At 40.6% G+C, this 20,680-nt stretch overlaps 1 protein-coding gene across 1 annotated transcript; it reads left to right on the top strand.

Moving 5' to 3' along the window:
• Positions 1-7,287: 7,287 nt before the first annotated feature.
• On the top strand, positions 7,288-12,416 carry PPDPFL (pancreatic progenitor cell differentiation and proliferation factor like). The gene is made up of 5 exons (XM_056484832.1): positions 7,288-7,513; positions 9,168-9,263; positions 10,222-10,311; positions 10,397-10,496; positions 10,956-12,416. The coding sequence occupies exons 1-5, from the start codon at positions 7,315-7,317 to the stop codon at positions 10,966-10,968; spliced, it is 498 nt and encodes a 165-aa protein (XP_056340807.1). The 5' UTR covers positions 7,288-7,314; the 3' UTR covers positions 10,969-12,416.
• Positions 12,417-20,680: the final 8,264 nt, after the last annotated feature.

Raw genomic sequence — 20,680 nt, 5'->3', positions numbered from 1 at the left:
CTGTATCAAACTTTGACTGCACTATCAACTAATCTTTAGACCCCTGTCTAAGTTTGGTTTTTCAATATTGGCATTTGCTAGGAAAACCTACTATGAACCTACCAATAAAATCATACTACAAGTATACTTGTGCTCCTGAAATTGCAAGGCTGCAGATAGGCTTCAGTTCTCATTTGTCAGAAAAAAACAGAATGAACTTCTGCAAGTATGGGAACTATTTAAACTATAAGAAAAGTGAAAGTCAAGGAATTAGGTGTTTTGTGTCTAGCAGCTGTACTCAGAGTCGAGTCCAGTCACTCTGAGCAGAGGCACCTGGAGCATCACCAGTGTGGTCAGGCTCCCATTTACCTGGAGGAGATGCCCCCCACCAGCAGCACACCAGTGGCAATTCCTCTGATTCTTCATCAATTTTGATATGATTCAGCATCACAGGAAGTAGACAAACATCTACTTCAGTCAGTGCAGATTGTGTCATAAGAGGAAGAAGACTGGAGCAACACATCTCAACTGAGTTGGTCTTACTTAGAGTTAATTAATGTCTCTAATGCACTAATTACAGAACGTAACTCTGTGGTGAGAATGGTTTGTTTATGTGTTCTTGCTACTGTCTTGGCAAAATCCATCCCACAGATTAAGAATCTATGGATTAAAGAACCCTTTGCCATCTTTTATGTCATCTCTTCTTCTATGTTTCTTGGACTGTACTAATACTGCTTCAAACCTGTACTTCTAGTGGTTCAGTAGCAGTGAACATGACCTCAGATTCCCGAGTCTAGTGGCATGCAAACAGCATATCCTGACACAGACCAACCTCTTGCACCCACCTTATACCTTGATGGGAGGAAGAAGCTCCTTACTTAGCTTTCCTCAGCTCCAGGAAATGCTGCCAACTGTGCCTCCACTGCCTGTGAGATGAGTTCATAGCTGGAGCAAATTCTGCTGGGATGCTGGGCACTTTTACCTTTTTGTTTTCATGAGGCAGCTCGAGGTGCAGTGTCAGTATGTCATGCTTAGAGGCTCAGCAATGCTGTCAGTTAGGATTGAGACTGAAAAGAATGGTTTCCCAAAGAAGTTGCATGTCTGGCTCTTCTCTCTCTCTTTTTATTTTTTTTTTTATTTTATTTTATTTTTTTTTTGGCTCCTATATGGTCACAGAAGCAGAGATTGGCAGTGCCTGTTCTCCTCTTTTTCATTGCTGGTATGTTGCATATTTAAAGCAGAAGGGCCTCCCTGGATGTGTGAATGGGACTGTGCTCTAGCCCTTGCTGTGCTGAAAGACTTGGCACTTGTGTGTGGAGGCAGCTGTGCAGGAGCCTCAGAGAAAGACTTCCCACCAGCAGCATCTGTGAGATGGGAACAGCCACTGCATTAGATTCATTAAGATCTGGAGAAATGCAATAACTGACCCTAATTAGCCATCTACACCCAAGTGTTAAACGTGGTAGGTTTTCAATGGATGCCTAGCAGAGTCATTTGCTTGGCAGCTTATTGGCTCTGCATCTTACACTAGGCACTGGTGACATCATGTTTAATTAACTAACCCCTAAATTAGTGCCAGGGAACCTTGACAGGAGACAGAACATGATTGTCCATTCTATTAAGATATTAAAAATGTCCTGGAATGGCTTAGGCTTAGGGCTTTCCCTGGCTTTTTCCCAAAAAACTGCCAAGCAGCTTGGATTTTAACACAAGCAAGAGAGAATTCTTCACCATTTTGGTTGTAAACATCTTATTTTGCAGTATAAAACAGTGTGGCTGTTGGCCATTTTCTATCAGTTGTCTTCAGGGCCAAAGAATGCTCCTAAGCATATTTAAGCTATGATTTCAGATGAAATTAAGTGTGTGGGAGTCTAGAAAAGCTGTCTGAGTCCCTGGTCAGCCCTAATGGTGTTTGCATTTCTGAGGTCAACTGGTTAAGTTTTGAGAGAAGAAGGAAACAAGCATAATGAACTGAGGATCTGACCTGATGTCCTTGTATGATAAGCCCTAGACAGCCAGCCTTCCTCCTCTGCAGGCTGGAGGGATTTGTGAGAAAATTAAGGCTTTTTTTTCAGGTGTTGCTGTCACAACCTCACCATGTAGAGATAATATACAGGACGTACAGTTTGCTCTAACACAGCTGTAGAAGTGCACTTTGGCTTCTTAATTTTGGAACAGTTCTGCTCTGTGATGTCCTGGGCCAGCTCTGTTGCTAGGTTCATGGGAAATTTCCCAGCTGCAAAACTATGAATATGTTCTTCTTATTCACAAGTTCCCTGATTCCTTTTGCACCTCATGCTGCTCCATTCTGAGCATCTGGCCTGGCTGACAGAACAACTAGTCAAGAAATGAGGATGCCAGCATGTCTCAGTGCTGAGGAATAGTGTCTATGAGTCATGATGGGCTACTGGGACCTTCTGCAATGTCAGGTGGTGTTAAAACTGATGAGCCTTGGTCCACTTTACCTGCAAGGACAGAGAGAGAGTAGTACAGAAGTGAATAAGAGAAGAGTCTGCGTGTGTACATCAAAATGACAGTACTCTTACCAGCAATTTGAAAAAGTGGATGCTATTCAATAAAATGTTTTTGTTTTGTTTTAACCAAAATAGACAAGAATATTAAAATATGCAATTTGGCCCTGCATCTCTGTAATGGATGTGAAATTGAATAACAAGCCAACTTTTCTTGTCTCTATAGATCAATAAATTTCCAGGGACATACTAAAAAGGTATATAAACATACCTATGTTTCAATTTTGCTTTATTCAGTTGCATTCCAATCAATTACAAATTCTATTTTGTGGGAATGCAATTTATCATCCCTATATTTGGTGATACTGGGAGCTTTAGTCTTCTTCAGAATACTTGAGAAACAAAAGTGACAAAAAAGTTCAAGTATTCCTTCATATACCTTCTGAGAAAGATGCAAAAGATACAGCTTGCTGGAAGAAGCTTGTGCAGCTTGTTGCATATGGATCCAAAGAAAAACGGGTTGCAGTTTAGTGCTAAGATAAAACTAAAATGACAAATGTTAAAATGTCTTTGTTTTCATGTGAGTGTAGTGCTGCACTGGGCATGAATTGGACTGAATAAAGAGAAATTTGTAACTTTCAGCCTTTGAAAACTGGCATTTAACAGTAAATGCACAAAGATGTGCTAAAGATTTAGAATTGCAGAGTCTTTTTCAGTGTTTTTGCCATGCAGCTTTTATGTAAAAGTGTGTGTTTTCCTGCTTTTGCTGACATTTCTGGCAGTGTGCATCATTGAGAGGTGTGCTCCATGCTCTAGAGATCAGTAGTTACCCTTTGCTTTCAGTGTTATCTCATCCAATATCTTTTTCTCTTCATTAAATGTGTTGTTTCCTTTTGCTTTTTCCCGAATTTATGTTCACGTTTGAAGTAAAGATTAAAAATAAAAACAATGAAAGAAAGTGCTGGACGTCCCAGAAAGCAATCTCTTCATTACTGGGAGTGGTCATAACTACAGAGCTGATGATTTGCAGTGGTGCCACACTCTGCAGTGGTGAAGAAAATGTTTCTTGTCCCTTCTGTGCTCAGGCTCTCCCCAGCAGCACTACAACCCTAGGAATCTTTTGCAGGCTACATACAATATGAATTTACATTCCCCTGCCAACTCTCACTCTACCATTTAATTCTTCATCAATACCTCAACTACACTTGGTTTTGATAAATGAGCCCTGCTTCCTGCTGAGCTGTTTGGCTTGGAGAAATAGTTGAAGAGTAAAATGAATGAAAGAAGTAAGTGATGGCACTGGTCCTTGGAAGCAGCTAACAAACTAAACTGGTTATGATAAGTAATTTTTGCATGGAAAAGTTTTTTTACTTCACATAGTGGAACTATGAAATTTCTTTAATGCAAGCCTCTTTTATAGACTCCTTTCAAAATTTGATAGAACAGGTATGCAAAACAATTAGCTGAGGTAAATAGTGAATAATTAGTGTTACTAACAGATCTATGAAGGAAACTTTACTGAAAGTTCCCTAAAAATGTTGTTACATTCATTAAAAATACTACTCAGGGAAGTTTGGTCTTTTCATGGACAGCCATATAGTCAAGGACACTTCCCTTAAAAAAAGAGTGATTTATAGGTTCTGTAAAAAATTGGAATGAAATGTTAGTTGTGGATGGGTAATAAGAGCAATTTTGAGATTAGCTCATTTGGTTAGAGCATGGAGCTAATAATGCCAGGTTGTGGGATTGATCCCTGTAGGTACCATTCTCTTAAGAGCTGGACTTGATGCCTTCTCGGTGCCTTTAAGCTCAGACTATTTTCTGATTCTGTGATTTATGAAAAGGTGCAAAATCTGCTTTTCCAGTGGCTTGTGGGGAGAGAATACTCAGCCCTCATGTGCCAAAACTGTACCTTTCTGCACATGCATTTGGAAATGTGCTTTTACTCAATTTGTCCACATCTCTCTAAACATTGTCAGAGTACCCATACAATCGTGAAAAGGACACAGCCCTGGAGCAATACTGTAGAATTTGTAATGCCATACTACCCTTACATAAGGTTAGGTGGCAAGGAAAAGTAAAAAAATTGCCATAAAAGTGTGTGGAAGAAAATACCCAAACCCAGTCCCCAGAAAGACTGGCACCAGGCTCACAGGTGTTCCAAGAAGTGAAAGAGTAGCTAAGTTTATCAGATAAACTTTGTTTAGTGAATAATTAACAGATCAGCTTCAAAGTGTAACTCAATATAGACTGTTTGTTTGTTTTTCTTTTTGTGACAGTGTTTTGCTTTTACTGCCCAATGAAAGGTTATATCAGGTAATCCTGGCAAGAAAAGGTGGGAGATTTATCCATTTAATCAGTCATATTGATTTAATTTTTAATTTCAAGTTTCTTTCTGATAAGTGTCCATGTTTCATGGGATCACAAATAATTCAGTACTGTGTCTGTTTAATAGTTATGGGTATACAAATGTTATTTTAACACTTTGTTAAGGTCACAGTATTAGTCTGGAAATGTACCTTTTGTAAAAAGAATTTTTACAAAACTGGGGATTATTTCCTATTTATTTCATAGTGTCCCTGCCTCTTTTTGCATAAAGCATAGATATGAACTGAGTTTGTTATATTCAAGAGACTATAGCATGTATTTAGTCCCATAGCATGTATTTAGTAGGACTACTTACATATTCATGGCAGAATTTTTAGTAGTGATGCACCAAGGCTTCCAGGGAGAAAGGAATGGGTCAGTAGTTAAGGCAATTGAATCTGTCTTAAAAGTTGAATTGTAACCTTGCCCCTGAGTTTGTAATTGATGTTATGTGAGTTACTTAATCATAGGTGGCCACTAACCAAGTTTTTCAATGTCTAGTTGAAAACCTGATTTGCCAACACACTGAATACATAAATCTGGATCTGAGGTGAATGGCAGCTGTAAGTGGGTAAATGAAGTAGGCATGAAGTAGATATTAAAAAAAACCAACAGAGTCCTAAACTGCTCTCCTATGAGACATGTAAGATTTTTGAATAATTTTATCTTGGCTTCTTTGGATCTCAGAATTCCCTCTTGTCAGGTCAAGATAATAGCATGCCTTGGTTTTGTAGCAGTACTTTAAAATAATTGTGCCAGTATTTTAGAAACAGTCTGCCAGAATGTCCATGCAAGAAAAAACACTGGGGAAACCTGCAGTTCCATATTCAGACTATTCTACATTCTTGCTAGAAGAAAATACAATAGATATGACATAATTACAGATTGAGTGAGAGAAATAGTGGAAAGATTTCTCATTAAATAAGCCCTTTCTAGTCCAGTGCATTAAACAGGGCTCCAAAACAAAAGTGGTATATGACCATGTATGCTAAATGATAAAGCCAGATTATACACATGCAGCAGTGAAGCAACTGCAAATTTTACAGACCTGGTGTTTCCCAGCTCCTGAGTATTTTGGAATGGCTCTGAAATGGATAGATGTTTGTGAGGTTTGCAAGAGAAATACTTAAGTCTGTTTCCTTGCCAAATACAAAGCCTATTCCTTGGGCATGTTAGAGCATAAACAGCTTTTCTGATAATGTCCTCGACAAACCAATGAGTATATTAAAATGAGATTTTAAAGGTGAAAGACAAAAGCAGATACAATAAACAACAGTGTTGTTAGCTCTGTCTAGGACACAGTGCTACCACTACAAATGCCCACCCTCATAGCCCAAGAAGACCATTCCCTATGGCTGTTTGGGAAGAAGCTTCCTCTCTTTCAGGAAGAGGTCTGACAACTCAACAGGCTGCTCAGTGTGAGGGTGTTTATGGTGACAAAATGGGGTGTTGCTGAAGTTTAATGCCCTTAAATAGAACAAGACTGAAGATAGAAATTGATTACTAAGGCAGGTAACAAGGTGACTGATAAAGCAAACTAGTAGCTAATAGTATTAACAAGCTAATACATGTACGTACCCATAAATCAGAAGCTGCAATAGTGAGTACTACTACTCTTAGAGTGCTTTTTCACATAACAGGATAAATATATGGGGTAACTGATGCCAGTGCTTGGTATGAACTCATCTGCAGAGTATTTCCTGTGTCAATCTTGCAGATCTCTCAGTGATGAGCCTTCAATCTTTGTTCAGGAGAGACCATCACATTGTCAAGTCTCTGACACACATCAGTAGAAAGCCCTATGAAAACAGGCTTACCTGTTACAACTGCTGTTTGGTGTTGTTTTAGAGGTGGTTTCCCTGCAGTGTGGTTACACCCTTATAAATACGCTAGGAGCTATTATGAGCTATGTCATTATCATTTGGGATAGAATTCACTATGCAAGCAGAGGAGACAGTAACTGGGTATCTCACACACTACACCTCTGTGTTCTTACCCACAGCTCCTGCTAGGGAAGAAAAAATAAAAAGGAACAAAAAGTTTTGCTGTGGAGAAGGAGCAGACCAAATAGCCAAAGCTGTTTGTTACTTTTTCTGTTGGCAATTCTAAAGGTGAGGACATACCCTGTTCGACTAGATTTGCAATGCAATGTGGTTACAACTATGAAAAATATCTGTGCATTTATCTTGGGAAAGTAAAAGTAGTTTTGTGATCTATCTTTGACTTTGTTTTAGTTTTACCAAGACTACATGATCACAGGTTTGGTCATTACCATGAGAGTGGACATCATTTCTTTGGCTTCACTAAAGAAATCAGTGTATATGCGTAGCCACGTTTGCGTTTCTGAACAAAAACTTTTACCCAAACAAGCACCAGTCTACTTCACCCCGCTCTTCCCAGGGAAGACAATAATTAACGCAGCAGCTCTAGTGCCGCCCTGGGCACGGCAGCGATGCGCTTGGGATGACCCGCAGGAGCGAGGACCGAGGGGACGCGAATGTCCGCGGGCTGTCCCGGGCCGACCCGGGCTCCTTCCCCTGCCGTCACCGCATTCCGCTCCCGTCCCGCCTGTGCCACCGCCCCCGGGCGGGGAGAGCCGCCTGCCGCGTCCCATAAAGGGCGGCCGGGCCGGCGGTGCCAGCTGCGGAGCGGGGTCCCCTTCCTGCCTCGGGACGGGCTCTCCCTGGGACACGCAGGTGAGAGGGGGACGGGGCAGCGGGGCTGCTCCCCGGGCCAGGAGCATCCTCTTTCCCGAGCAGGGAGCTTCCTCTGCCCCGGCACAGGGCACCCTCTGCCCCGCCCCAGCCCATCCTCTGTCTCGGCACAGCCCATCCTCTGTCCCGGCACAGCCCATCCTCTGCCCCGGCACAGGGCACACTTTGCCCCGGCACAGGCCATCCTTTCCCCCGGCACAGCCCATCCTCTGTCCCGGCACAGCCCATCCTTTCCCCCGGCACAGCCCATCCTCTGTCCCGGCACAGGGCACCCTTTGCCCCGGCACAGCTCATCCTCTGTCCCGGCACAGCCCATCCTCTGTCCCTGCACAGCCCATCCTCTGTCCCGGCACAGGGCACCCTCTGTCCCGGCACAGCCCATCCTCTATCCCAGCACAGCCCATCCTCTGCCCGGCACAGCCCATCCTTTCCCCCGGCACAGCCCATCCTCTGTCCCGGCACAGCCCATCCTCTGCCCGGCACAGCCCATCCTCTGTCCCGGCACAGCCCATCCTCTGTCCCAGCACAGCCCATCCTCTGTCCCGGCACAGCCCATCCTCTGTCCCGGCACAGCCCATCCTCTGTCCCTGCACAGCCCATCCTCTGCCCGGCACAGCCCATCCTCTGTCCCAGCACAGCCCATCCTCTGTCCCGGCACAGCCCATCCTCTGTCCCTGCACAGCCCATCCTTTCCCCTGGCACAGCCCATCCTCTGTCCCTGCACAGCCCATCCTCTGTCCCGGCACAGCCCATCCTCTGTTCCGCACAGCCCACCCTCTGTCCGGCACAGCCCATCCTCTATCCCAGCACAGCCCATCCTCTGTTCCGCACAGCCCATCCTCTGCCCGGCACAGCCCATTCTTTCCCCCAGCACAGCCCATCCTCTGCCCGGCACAGCCCATCCTCTGTCCCTGCACAGCCCATCCTCTGTCCCGGCACAGCCCATCCTCTGCCCGGCACAGCCCATCCTTTCCCCTGGCACAGCCCATCCTCTGTCCCTGCACAGCCCATCCTCTGTCCCTGCACAGCCCATCCTTTCCCCTGGCACAGCCCATCCTCTGTCCCGGCACAGCCCATCCTCTGTCCCTGCACAGCCCATCCTCTGTCCCGGCACAGCCCATCCTCTGTCCCGGCACAGCCCATCCTCTGTCCCTGCACAGCCCATCCTCTGTCCCGGCACAGCCCATCCTCTGTCCCTGCACAGCCCATCCTCTATCCCAGCACAGCCCATCCTTTCCCCCGGCACAGCCCATCCTCTGTCCCTGCACAGCCCATCCTCTGTCCCTGCACAGCGCATCCTCTGTCCCTGCACAGCCCATCCTCTGTCCGGCACAGCCCATCCTCTATCCCAGCACAGCCCATCCTCTGTCCGGCACAGCCCATCCTCTATCCCAGCACAGCCCATCCTCTGTCCGGCACAGCCCATCTTCTGTCCCGGCACAGCCCATCCTTTCCCCTGGCACAGCCCATCCTCTATCCCAGCACAGCCCATCCTCTATCCCAGCACAGCCCATCCTCTGCCCGGCACAGCCCATCCTTTCCCCCGGCACAGCCCATCCTCTGTCCCGGCACAGCGCATCCTTTCCCCTGGCACAGCCCATCCTCTGTCCCGGCACAGCGCATCCTTTCCCCGCAGGCTCCTCCCGGATAAAGCCGGATTCCCCTCGAGTCGCTGCCATGGCCTCGGTCCCCTCGGCCGGCTGCCTCCTGGCCAAGAACCAGTACTACAGGGGTGAGTGCTCGGCGGGGCCGGGAGCTGCGTGCTGTCCCCAAACACAGCCCCTGCCCTTCTGTCCCCTCTCCCTTTCTCTCTGCTTCGGGAGCGCCTCTGGGGAGGGAGGCTGAGCCCCCCGAACCTCTCCCGGGAAAGTGGCAGGGTTGTTGGCACTCAGGAAAAGTGTCAGAAAGTGTTTCAGGTGATGTCTGGATGAGCTGGAGGCAAAGAGTTGTCTTTGCCTAATAGCTTTTAATTTCTTGGAGTGTTTTCCATATCACAGATCTTTAGTTTAAATGACCATCTGCTTCTGGCTATTAATCTATATTTTTTGACAAATACTCTATTTAGGATTATTTATTAGGGTTACCATATACATATATATACATGTATGTATTTAATAAAAACGTTACCTAGAAAAAGTATAGCCTAGCAAGTTATGGTTTCTACCTGTACTTCCTATTTACTTTGCAAATTTAGACACAATATGAAATTAATTCACATTTTTGTTTCTAAATATGTGAAATAATCACTGCTTTGAGAGTACATGTGGTGTATTAGGATTCCTAGGTCCAGGATGGACACTGATGTGAATGCAGTATTTAGTTGTGTCACAAGGAAAGCACAGCAGTTTGGTTGTTGTGGACTTGAATACTCAAGGATATACTTGCTTGTCTTGATAGCAATGTGGCCGTGTTCTTAAGTATTGTCAGTGATTTCAGTGAAAGTTTTGCAGGCAGATCTCAGTGTGCTTTTAAGGGAAGTGTAAATAGACTGAGAGAGAAACTGATATAAAAGTTCTTATGAAAGCAACTGTAGTAGAACAGTGTGTATAATATAGAAGTTACACTCTGTAGCTCAGTGAAATTGTTTCCTCTGAGCTAGCAGCATGTCAGAAAAACTCCTGACCTGTAAATAATGCACTCTCTCAAAGCATCTTTTGTTCATTTCCTGTGTCTCTGTTTTCCACAAACAGCAAGACTGAATTCGGAATCCAGTTTTTCTTCCAGCTCCTCCAGCTGTTTGGATGCTGTTAACATCACAGACCAGGACAAAGCATCACATGGTATTGTTTCCTTCTTTGAAACACTTTTCAGGTTTTCCTGCTATTCATCCAGTGTCTAATGTTGTGGGCTTTTCTTCTTTGGCAGGGTTACCAGAGTTAATTGATAAATATTGGTGGATAAAAAGCTTCTTCCACAGTGAACCCTCTCCACCAACTGTTGGCAGAAAAACACTCTCAGCAAGCAGGTGAGTCCTGTTTGTAAAAAGGTGGGGATTACTTGCTCTGCTTTTCTTTTGGGAAAAGTGTTGGTAAACAAGTCATAATCAGCTAAAACCATCTGGTGGGGTGCAATGCTGTTTTGATGATATAAGTAAAATATACATCAAGTGTAAGGCTACAGAACCTTTCCATGTTTTCATTTTAACAAAATAACTCGTGGTACTTCACACTATGAAGGTGGTAGTGCCTATTACTGCTTCACACTTGTGGTGATGTTTATTTAATCATCTACCTATAGATTCTGCAAGTTCTATTTATACAGTTTGGCCATTTTACTTTATGTTAAAAAGTTGATATGAATGCATTCAAAAATACTTAGGTAGATACATATCTTTGAGATTAATACAATGAAAATTCTATTTATAACATTCTAATTTTTAAATATTTATTTATTTATTTTAAAATTTATTTATTTATTTCTGCAGTACCAACAGTTGAAAAGACCATGTGATGGCTTTTCTGACTGAGATGCTACATACAGACTTGTTTTTCCAAGAGGCTTGGGGTCTTCCTAACGTCTGGGTTCAGCTGCAAGAAGAAAACAAAACCTTTAGGAGAGTGGAAAAGTGTATTTTCAAAATATTTCTCAGTAGCTAAAATGATATTGCTTAATGGACATATCCATGGCCTACATGTTCTTTCCAGATTTCCCATAATTTGTGATGTCTCTCTAATGAAAGTTTTCAGGAGTAAACATCCTGATAACTTACTTGAATAATTAGAGAAAAGTGACAGTAAAAATAAGACATCATAGGTTTAGGAGGAAGATGTGTATTGAATGACTTTGCAATAGGTAATTCAGTTAAGTTGCCTTTGAGATGCCAGCTTTATAGGCAGTCACACTGATGTAAACAAGATTCAGATCTATAATCCAGAGTGGGACTGCTGTGTGGCACGTGTCTTTTATCCAGTATTTGTGCACCAGTCACAGGGTGTGAGTTTACAAGAATGCTTGTCAATAGTTTTGCTTTTAGAAAGCTCAGTTATATGAACAAGCAATAATCAGTTTGGTGTCTTTGATCAAGCAGAGTGCATAGATCCCAACTTAAAATACCCAGGTACCACTTATTTCTGTCTGTGTATGCTGGTATTTGAGGACAGAATAGAGGAGATGCACAAGAAACCAGTAATCCTCATGGAAACTGTCCTTTCCAAGGAGAGCAACCTTAATTACAGTTGACACTTCTAGTTCATTTTAGATTTCTTCTGCCTGCTTTGTTGTGGCTTAAAGATCTACTTGTTCCTAAGTGACTAATTCTATCAATATTCTGCTGTCTGTCAGATTAGTTATGAGGGCTAGATCTGGCAAAGGATTCCACTCAAAGTAATCACATCATTATTGTTATCCAAGTGGACCTTTGTAATGCTCTTGAAAGGCACTATAACAATGCAATGCTGAAGACTAAATGAAGCTAATTAGTGTAACAATTGTTTATTCTACTGAGCATGACTGAGATACATCAAGGGTTATGGAAAATAACAAGTATTTGGCTGGATGATAACATTTGTGACAAGTATCTATGCAACTTTTTGATGTACTGTCATTAAACCTGCTGGAGGTTTGCCCATCACTGGATGAACTAACAGCAGCAAACATTAATGTAGCCAACATTTTTTGATTATAGGTTAATGGCTGTCATGGTTATGCATAACTCCAAGGTGTATCAAGTGGCTGCTTCAGGGAGTTTACAGTCTGGAGGCAATAAATGCATGGCAGATGACAACAAAAAAGAGCACAATTCTGAAAACATGATTTTAAAAGCCTTTAAATTGATTTGTGCCTTACTTTACTCCTATTATATAGTTTCACCTTTGTCTGTTCATAAGTGTATGGAATGACTTTTTTTTATACTAGGAATTTTTTATTAATAAAGATTTAATCAATATTTTGTCTGACTTATTTTTGGCCTCCAGAAACAGACTGGTGTTCATTTTGCCTGGAGTTGCTGTAGGTTTGGGTTTTCTTTTTTGAATTTATTTTTCTTTTTTTAAAACAAAGTATTTGAAAAATTTAAACCCCTCTCAGAAGTCTGTGTTCTACGTGCATCACATTCTTCCTTCAGTCACTTCAAGATCTGATGTGACTTAAAAAAGGAGTGCAAGCTAGGAAAAAGCCCCTAACACCTTTTTCTATAAGACCATGTTGTAAAGGAAGAGAGACAGACAACGCCATAGTTGCAAGAAGGTGACTGTGACTCTCTTTGAAGATGCTTGAAATCACAGAAGAAAGAGGTGCTGTAGCCTTATTGTTGTTATACATGTGAAACACCAGATTCAGGAAACACTGTGGCAAAGAAGTGACAAATTTCCAGATGACTCATTCAGCTTAAGCTGCTTCTGTCCTTATAGAGCCAGAAGTTGGGGTGCAGAACAGGCTTAAAGATGAGATTAGCCCTAAAAACCCACAACCCCCGCTCCAAACCCAAACACAGCTATTTTTCTGGGAGTGGTGAGGAAGGCTGCATATTGTTTGCTTTCATCTCTTTAGGTCTTATGAAAAACTTGTTTTTGTAATGGCATCCATGTGATAGAAATCCCTGCTCTAGAGTGGTGTCCTTGTGCCATTCACATCCTCTTTTACTGTGATCAGCATTTGAGCAGCACTCCTGCCAAATCATAGTTATTTGTGCCAGTTCTTCAAAGTAAGCAATGAACCAGCTCCATTAATTAATATCTAATGTTGCTGCAACAGACTCCTGAGAGGATATGGGTAAATGGGACATGAAAGTGCTTGCAAACAAAGGGCTGCAGTTTTTTACACCTCAGTAATAGGGAAATGTTAGTTTTCTTGGTTTAAATGCCAATTCAATGCACCTTTGAGAGCAGGAAAAAGCCAAAATTTAATTGATTTAAAGAGAAGCTGAGATAAATAGGAAGGGGAAGCTATATTGCATAGTTTAAATGCCCCTTAGAATAAGGAAAACAGGAAAACAGTATGATTTCATATGCCAGTCTGGGCAAGACAAGTACAAATGTTTGATCAAAGATTAATTATAATAGAAAAGAAACACTATTTTTGCTTTTGCTGTTATAAGGTCTATAAGTAGAGATCTATTTTAAGTTAATCTGTATATTGTTATCCATCTGGAAAATGTAAGTATTAGACACAAGAATTGTGCCAGCATGTAAAATCCTAAATTAGATCCAACTATCATAATCAAATTAGGAATGGAGAGCTGGCCTTGAGAAATACTTTTTTTTTTTTCCTTTTACCTCAAACACATATATAGCAATGATACTTAAAAACAGACTTCCATTTCTTTCCTAAGAGGAAATTTAAGTCATAGTGTCCTGGCCCTAGTGGTATCCTATTTAAAAGTCAAAATAGAAGAAAATTCTTGTACCATTTGTTTGGGTTCAAGAAGGATGAAATCTGCCTTTCTGAATGTTTAGAGAGAGAAATTCATAATAATGATTTTTTTTTTCCTCAGTTGTTGTTATTTGGAAGAAATACTGTAAGTTTACATTTCTTTCCTAGAGTCTTCTTGCCTGTATATGAGGTAAACAATACTTCATATTGTGGATGGACAATAGTGAGGATTAACTCTAAAGACTGTAGCTATTGCAGTGAAATGGGTTTGTTGTGTATTTTTGGTTTTGTTTTGCTTTTTTTGGCAAACATGCTTTTTCTGCAGAAGCAAGAATGATAATTGGACCCAGGTAAATACAACAGGTTTTCAATATAAGAATGAAGAGCAAATCTAACAGTGAATCAAAAAAATTTTGAGTTCTTAGGAGTAATTAACATCCTTGATTTTTTTATTTTTTATTTTTTAGGATTACTTCTCTTTGTGGTATTAAAATATTCTGATACTTGAAAATAATTGCAAATCCCTCTTCATTTTTTTTTTCATGACCTTAAATAATAGTTTGTTATTTCTTCTCGAAAGCAGACTCTCTGTTATTGTCACTTCTCAAATCTTCTATGAAGGAAAACCCAGTAGGGTTTACTCAGACATTTCTACCAGGATTAATATTGTTTGCAAAACATTTCTTGGGTTATTGCACATACAGCTGGTGACTGAAAATTTTGACCATGACCATATTCATTGCCCTGGCTGACTCTTCACTGATGGAAGGATTCTGTCACATTTCTTTTGTCATGCACTCTGTCACATGCCATTTTAAGCTGTTCTGGCAGCAGCAGATGTGGAATATACTTTTTGTAATCACTGGAAGAAAGGGTTTTGTAATAGAAAGGAGCTATTGCTACTAAGGAAGAGAATCTGATCAGTATTTTGGAAGGAAGTTGTGGAAAAGCACATTTTTTCTTTTTTTTTCCACTTCCATCCCTCTCAGAAACTGTGGAGAAAGAAATTGCTGTTTCCCAGCCCTATGACAAAAGGGAAGATTCAGCTCCCACTTACAGTACTTGATGGTATGTTCAGAGACACTCTATTGACTTTTTCTCAAAAATAAAATTATAAAAGTGCTTGTAGTCAGAATGACAGAATACGATCTGGACAGAGATATAATGTTAGAGCAGCTCATAAAAGGAATAAAAAAAGGGTCTGTACACTCAAAAAGTTGCTTTTCTTAGCTATGTCAATCACTATGTCTCCTTCAAACTCAACCATCTTTGGAATAAAAAAAATTAATTTTCATTTATACCTGTGATACAGAAGACATAATCTCATTTTACTTTCTTACTTGAGGTAACATCACTGGGTGCAAGATAAAACTGTTTTGTCAGTTTGTAGAGGAGAACCAAGGTACAGCTTGATGTCAGCCCCCCTTTGGGGATCACCTCCAGGACAGGCTGAAGCCTGAGTGTCCAGGAGAAATCCAGAAATACTGGAAGCAGCTTTTCAGAAAGTTATTCAGGTTTTGTTTCCTTTTCCTTTTCTTTTGTTTTGTTTTCTGTTGCTCTTTTTGCAAAAAGTGAGAAATCACTTCATTCTGACTTTGAAGCAGTCAGGCATGGAAAATCTGTTAGACAGCCTAAAGTAAAGTAAAGTAAAATAAATTATTTTGTGGTTGATCACCTTCATCTTTAAAGATCTTTCCCACTGGTACCAACTTGAATTTCTCTGTGAGCAGCAGATCAAGTGCTAGTGAGATGCACAGCCTGAATAATGAGTAAAGTTTTAAAGTGCTGATTCCACTTTCTCTTCAAGGATCTGTCTGAAGAGGTTGCATCATTTTGTTTAATATCCAGCTGCACTGACTTCAAGAGGTATTTCAGAAGTGGATCAATAGGTGGGAGCAGCTGGAGATGTGCTTTTTGCTTCTGTGAGTCAAAGCTAAAAGCCAGGCTCCCAGAGCATGTTTTGGCCTCTGGTTTACAGACTCTTGCTAAGTGAGCCAAATGAGAAGGAAAAAGGTCGTGGTGCAGTATTGACATGGAATCAAAATGTTGGCCAGTTTGAAATCTTGGATCCTGAACAGCCACTCAATTCACTTTTAAATGAAATTTAATGAGTAAATTCTTTATTATCTCAAAAAATAATATGTTTAAAGAGTTCTACTTAAATAAACACTCGTATGAAATAACACAAGAACTCACATTTTTGAAATTTAATTTAAAAATAACTTTCAGTCCTCTTTTTGATAAAATGTATTGTACAATTTTTTCTTGTTTTAAGTCCATTACTACACATTATTGCATTATATGGAGAGTAGCTTCTTTGTCTTGAAAAAAAAGCCACTTTGCATTTTGAATAAAATTTTGGAACCTGTGGAAGGTTCTTGCAATAAACCTAGTTTGGATATCATATATCTTTCTAAGAATCTGTAAAAGTCATGTTTCACTGTTTCATAACAGTTCAGAAGTGGAAGGATAATACTAGGAGTAAAATACACAATGAAATAAGTTCCTTTAAATAGGTATTTCCCCAACATATTTTAAGCAGGTTAATTTAATGCTGTCATGACTCCTGCTCTGACTCACCATATACTTAAGTTCAAATGAGATCTGGAACCACCATAGCATCACACTGACAGGATGTGTTAGTGGCTGCACAATTTCCCATGGCAGTAACAGACTGAGTGGAGTGTTGAATGCAAAAGGCAAGGTTGTATCTATGATTGTTGTATGCAGTAATACCTTCACATTCTGGCATTATAAAATACCTGCCTGCAGAATGCAAAATAAATATGTGGAAAAAAAAAAAACCAAACCAAAACAAAACACTGCAACAAAAAAATTCCTCCTTCTTCACATTTTGTGCTTCCCAGAGACATGCTTCACTTGATTGAATATTACTTCCTTTGTATTTCTTTCTAATGTGGTTGCAAAATACTGACAAAAGGAAATACATTTTGCAAATAAATTGTTGCTTACACTTCTAGTTCTGCTCGTTGTTACAATTATTGTCCTACATTATTTTTTGCCATTACTGTTTAATGTATTTAGTGGGGAAGCTCTTTTTGTGTGTGTCTTTCACTGTACTGTAAATTTAACTATTTTTTTTTTTTGTCTGGAGGGGGGAACCTTTATAATGCAAACACTTTTTAAACTCCAACTCACCACTAAAATAGAGCTCCAGAACTAAGCCAGTCAGCTCAGACCTTCTGAGATAAATGTGCTCAGGCTGTAACTCTCTCATGCAAGGATTGACTTTTATTCTGCATTTTTACAACACAGCATTGGATATTAATCTTGAAAGGCATCAACTGCCTGGCATTATAAAATTATATAAGGCCTTTATTACTAATTCTGAAAATGGATGTCCCTTCACTTCTCTTTGGGCACTAAAACATCTGCAGTATTTGAAAATACACAGAAAGCAAAAGTGCTTTTTATAATAAATAAATGTAAACTCATTGATGATGGATTTGAAATAAAAAAAAAGACCAAAACAATAAAAAGGATCACAAGGTGGTGTTTGTGACAGTCATTCACACCTACCTAAAATCCTAATCATGTGTAAGGTTCATTATGACTCCAGGGCTCAGAGTGGAAGTTGTTATCAATGCTCATTCACTCCTCTCCTCTCCCCTTCTTTTTCTCTGCACTAATTAAAAAAATTTAAAAACAATACAACACCAAACACCATCTTAGCACCTACACAGAAGTAGGAAAATGAGAGAGAAAGGACAGCCAGGGCAGTCAGCAGTCCTTTTAAGCCCAGAATGGATCAGCCTGTCTTTAGGACATACATCTTTCTGTCTCTGGTTAAAGAAAAAAAAAAAAACCAAACCAAACCTGCCTTCCCCAGCCCCTTCCAAGACAAAAGTATTTTGCTGTGGCCAAGAAATAATCTAATAAAAGCTCAGGAAGAGCAGGCCCTCATATAATTTATACTGAGCCAACTCTAAAGAAGGAAAATGGATTGAAAGAAACCACTATGTGGCTGTAAAACAGGGGGCAGGACTGCAGCACAATCTTTTACCTCAGTAAAACCTTGACTTTTAGGCTGAAAAATAGCATCCCTGAAATGTGTTGACAGGATATATTCCTGCAGTGGCTCGTGGGAGTTTTGTTCAAGACCTCTTTTATGGGCTAATCTTCTCAGAAATTGCTTCCCTTGTTGCAATGTTGTCCTGTCCCTCCCTCACCCTTGCCCCTCCAGTTTTATGCACATGTTACAGTGAAGTGGATGAAGTTTTTATGGGGCACGTGGTGATGGGCTGCAGCCAAGCAAAAGCTCCTTGAGAAATACCCCATATGTGCATTTAATTCAAAATACTGTGAATTTCAAGGAAAAGATAATTTAAAAAAATACTCAGTATTTCAGTGAAAGACCAGAAAATATATGTCAAAACATCTTGACTGCTCATAACAATGACTTCTACAAGATGTAGTGTGAGGAATAACCTGAATTTAACATTGACCTGCAACATCAGAGAGAGCAATAATTCTACTAATCTCTGAGAAAACAACATTAAGTGCTGCAGGAAATTGTATATGGGGGCTACATTCTCTCCCTTCCACTAAAGAGCAGTAACAGTGATGTCTCTAATTAGACCAGAGCCATCAAATAAGCAGGCTGAAAGTAGGAAAGGAGGATGAATAAACCAAACCCTGACTGGCTGCAGCAGATTATCAGAAAAAAATTACAGTACAGATTTATCTGGGGTCCTGATGGAACATGACAAATGTCTTGGCACAGAACCAGTGGAGGTTCTTCATTATTTTACAGTAAAACAGTGCAGAGTATGCATGTAGGTATTTATTTATTTATTAAGTCTGATGAACATTATAGCTGTAGAGACTAGAACCTCTAATGAGCTGAAAATTCTTGGGCAAATAGATGCTGAGAGATGTTATTAGCTTTTATTAGCTTTTAGCTCCTGAGAATTTATGTCTGAAAGACACCTATATATAACATTATTATTTTGATATGCTTTAGTTAGTAATAATCAAATTTATTAACTGAAGTTGATTTTTATTTAAGTAATTTTCAATCTGAAAATCTGCAGTGTGTGGAAGAATATAGGTAAGGACATATTTTTAGTAGGGTTTCATCTATTTTGGTATCCTTTTAGCTAATGAGAGGGATGCACTTTCAGTGTGAAGAGATAAAGGACAATTTCATGGGGTCTTTTCAGGATTGAAAACACTGTACAGCTGAAAGTAAATTTCAGTTAATAAACCTCTCTCCCATTTCCCTGATGTGGAGGAGTGACCTAGAAAGAGAAAGGCTTATGTTTGTCTGCTGGAAGTGTACTACAAACACAGGACAAGGAGTTGTCTTACATAGATCCTTGTTTCCAAGAAATCCAAGGGCCTCTAGTCCTACATGTCACCAGGACACTACAGCAAAGTCACTGTGCTGTGACTTAACACTGTTCTGTGCTTAGTTAGAAAGTCAATTCAACATTTATTTCAAGTGTACAAGGGAGAAGCCACTTCATGAATAGATAATAGAGGAGGCATACATTGTCTGAATGCATTAGTTTTAAAAAGTGTTCTTAAATTACTGTTTTATTGAAAGAGTGCATTTGAAGATCGTGGATCATTCCATTTGCAAGTCAACACATGATGTGCATTACACTTGTATTAAATTATTATGCCTCAGCTAAATAAAGGCCCTCATCCCTGCTGCTTCACTCTTATGAGCCTCCCACATTAATGTGTGTAAAGGCACAGGGGAGTGAAGGAGAGAAAGAATTCTTTGTACTTTCAGTGTTTATTGAACCACAGTTTTTGGGTCATCTCAACGAGTAGACATAATTTGAGCAGTAAAAACATAAGCAAAATGTGTCTTTTGAGAATTTTCTTTTGGGACTTGCCAAGATTTCCTTTATTATTGTCTAATTATTCCTGCTTTCTTACAAAACATGAAATGAGGACACAAAGAGTTCTCAATTTTTGGGGCAGTGAGGGGCTATTTAATGGATTGTACATTAAAAAAATCAACAGAATGCCAGACTTACAGTCAGTATTTAAAGATGGAAAGTCAGAAATGTTTCAGAAGGGAGAAATGGGAACAGAGAAGGTGAGAGAAAAACACTCTACCTTAGGTTTTTTTTTACAGTTCTCTACAAACTCAAGTATCTGTTTGTTATCAATTGATTGTTTTCCACATTGTAACTGTTATATTCTTGCTAGTTAGGACTCTGTCTGGGCAGGAATGGGAATAGTTAACATCAGTGATTTCTAAAAGCTGGATTTGAAACCTCATACCAGTAGGTACAAGCTTTTTTTCTTTAAATATCAGCTAAAACATTGTTGAAAAACCTATATAAATAGAAAATAAAGCATCAATGCTGTATCTTACTAAATGCAAACCCCAGTATTTCTGGAAATGATTTAGAAGTTTTATTCACAGACATACTTGCCATAGTTTAACCTCAGCTGGCAGCCAGGCCCCATGCAGCTGCTTGCTCACTCCCAAACCTGCAGACTGGGCAGAGAATGGGAAGGGCAAAAGGCAGAAAACTCATGGGCAGGGAAAGCAAAAGCTGTGCAAAGCAAAGTGGTGCAAGGAATTAACCTTGCTTGCCATGGGCAGGCAGGTGCCCAGCCATTCCCAGGAGAGCAGGGCTCATCTCATGTAAAGGTGACACCAGAAGACAGAAGCCTTCACTCCAGACATCCAGCCCTTATTCCCCCCACTGTAGATACTGGGCACGATGCCCTATGGTCTGGAATGTCCCTTTTGTGGGTTTGGGTCATTTGTCCTCTCTGTCCCCTCCCCTCTCCCCATCCATACCCACTTTCCTCACCAGCCTGGCAGCAGGAAGAGCAGGAAAGGCTTTGGCT

Source organism: Oenanthe melanoleuca, chromosome 2 (assembly GCF_029582105.1).
Source record: "Oenanthe melanoleuca isolate GR-GAL-2019-014 chromosome 2, OMel1.0, whole genome shotgun sequence".
In the NCBI taxonomy this organism is placed as follows: domain Eukaryota; kingdom Metazoa; phylum Chordata; class Aves; order Passeriformes; family Muscicapidae; genus Oenanthe; species Oenanthe melanoleuca.
This window is presented reverse-complemented; position numbering and strand designations above follow the sequence as displayed.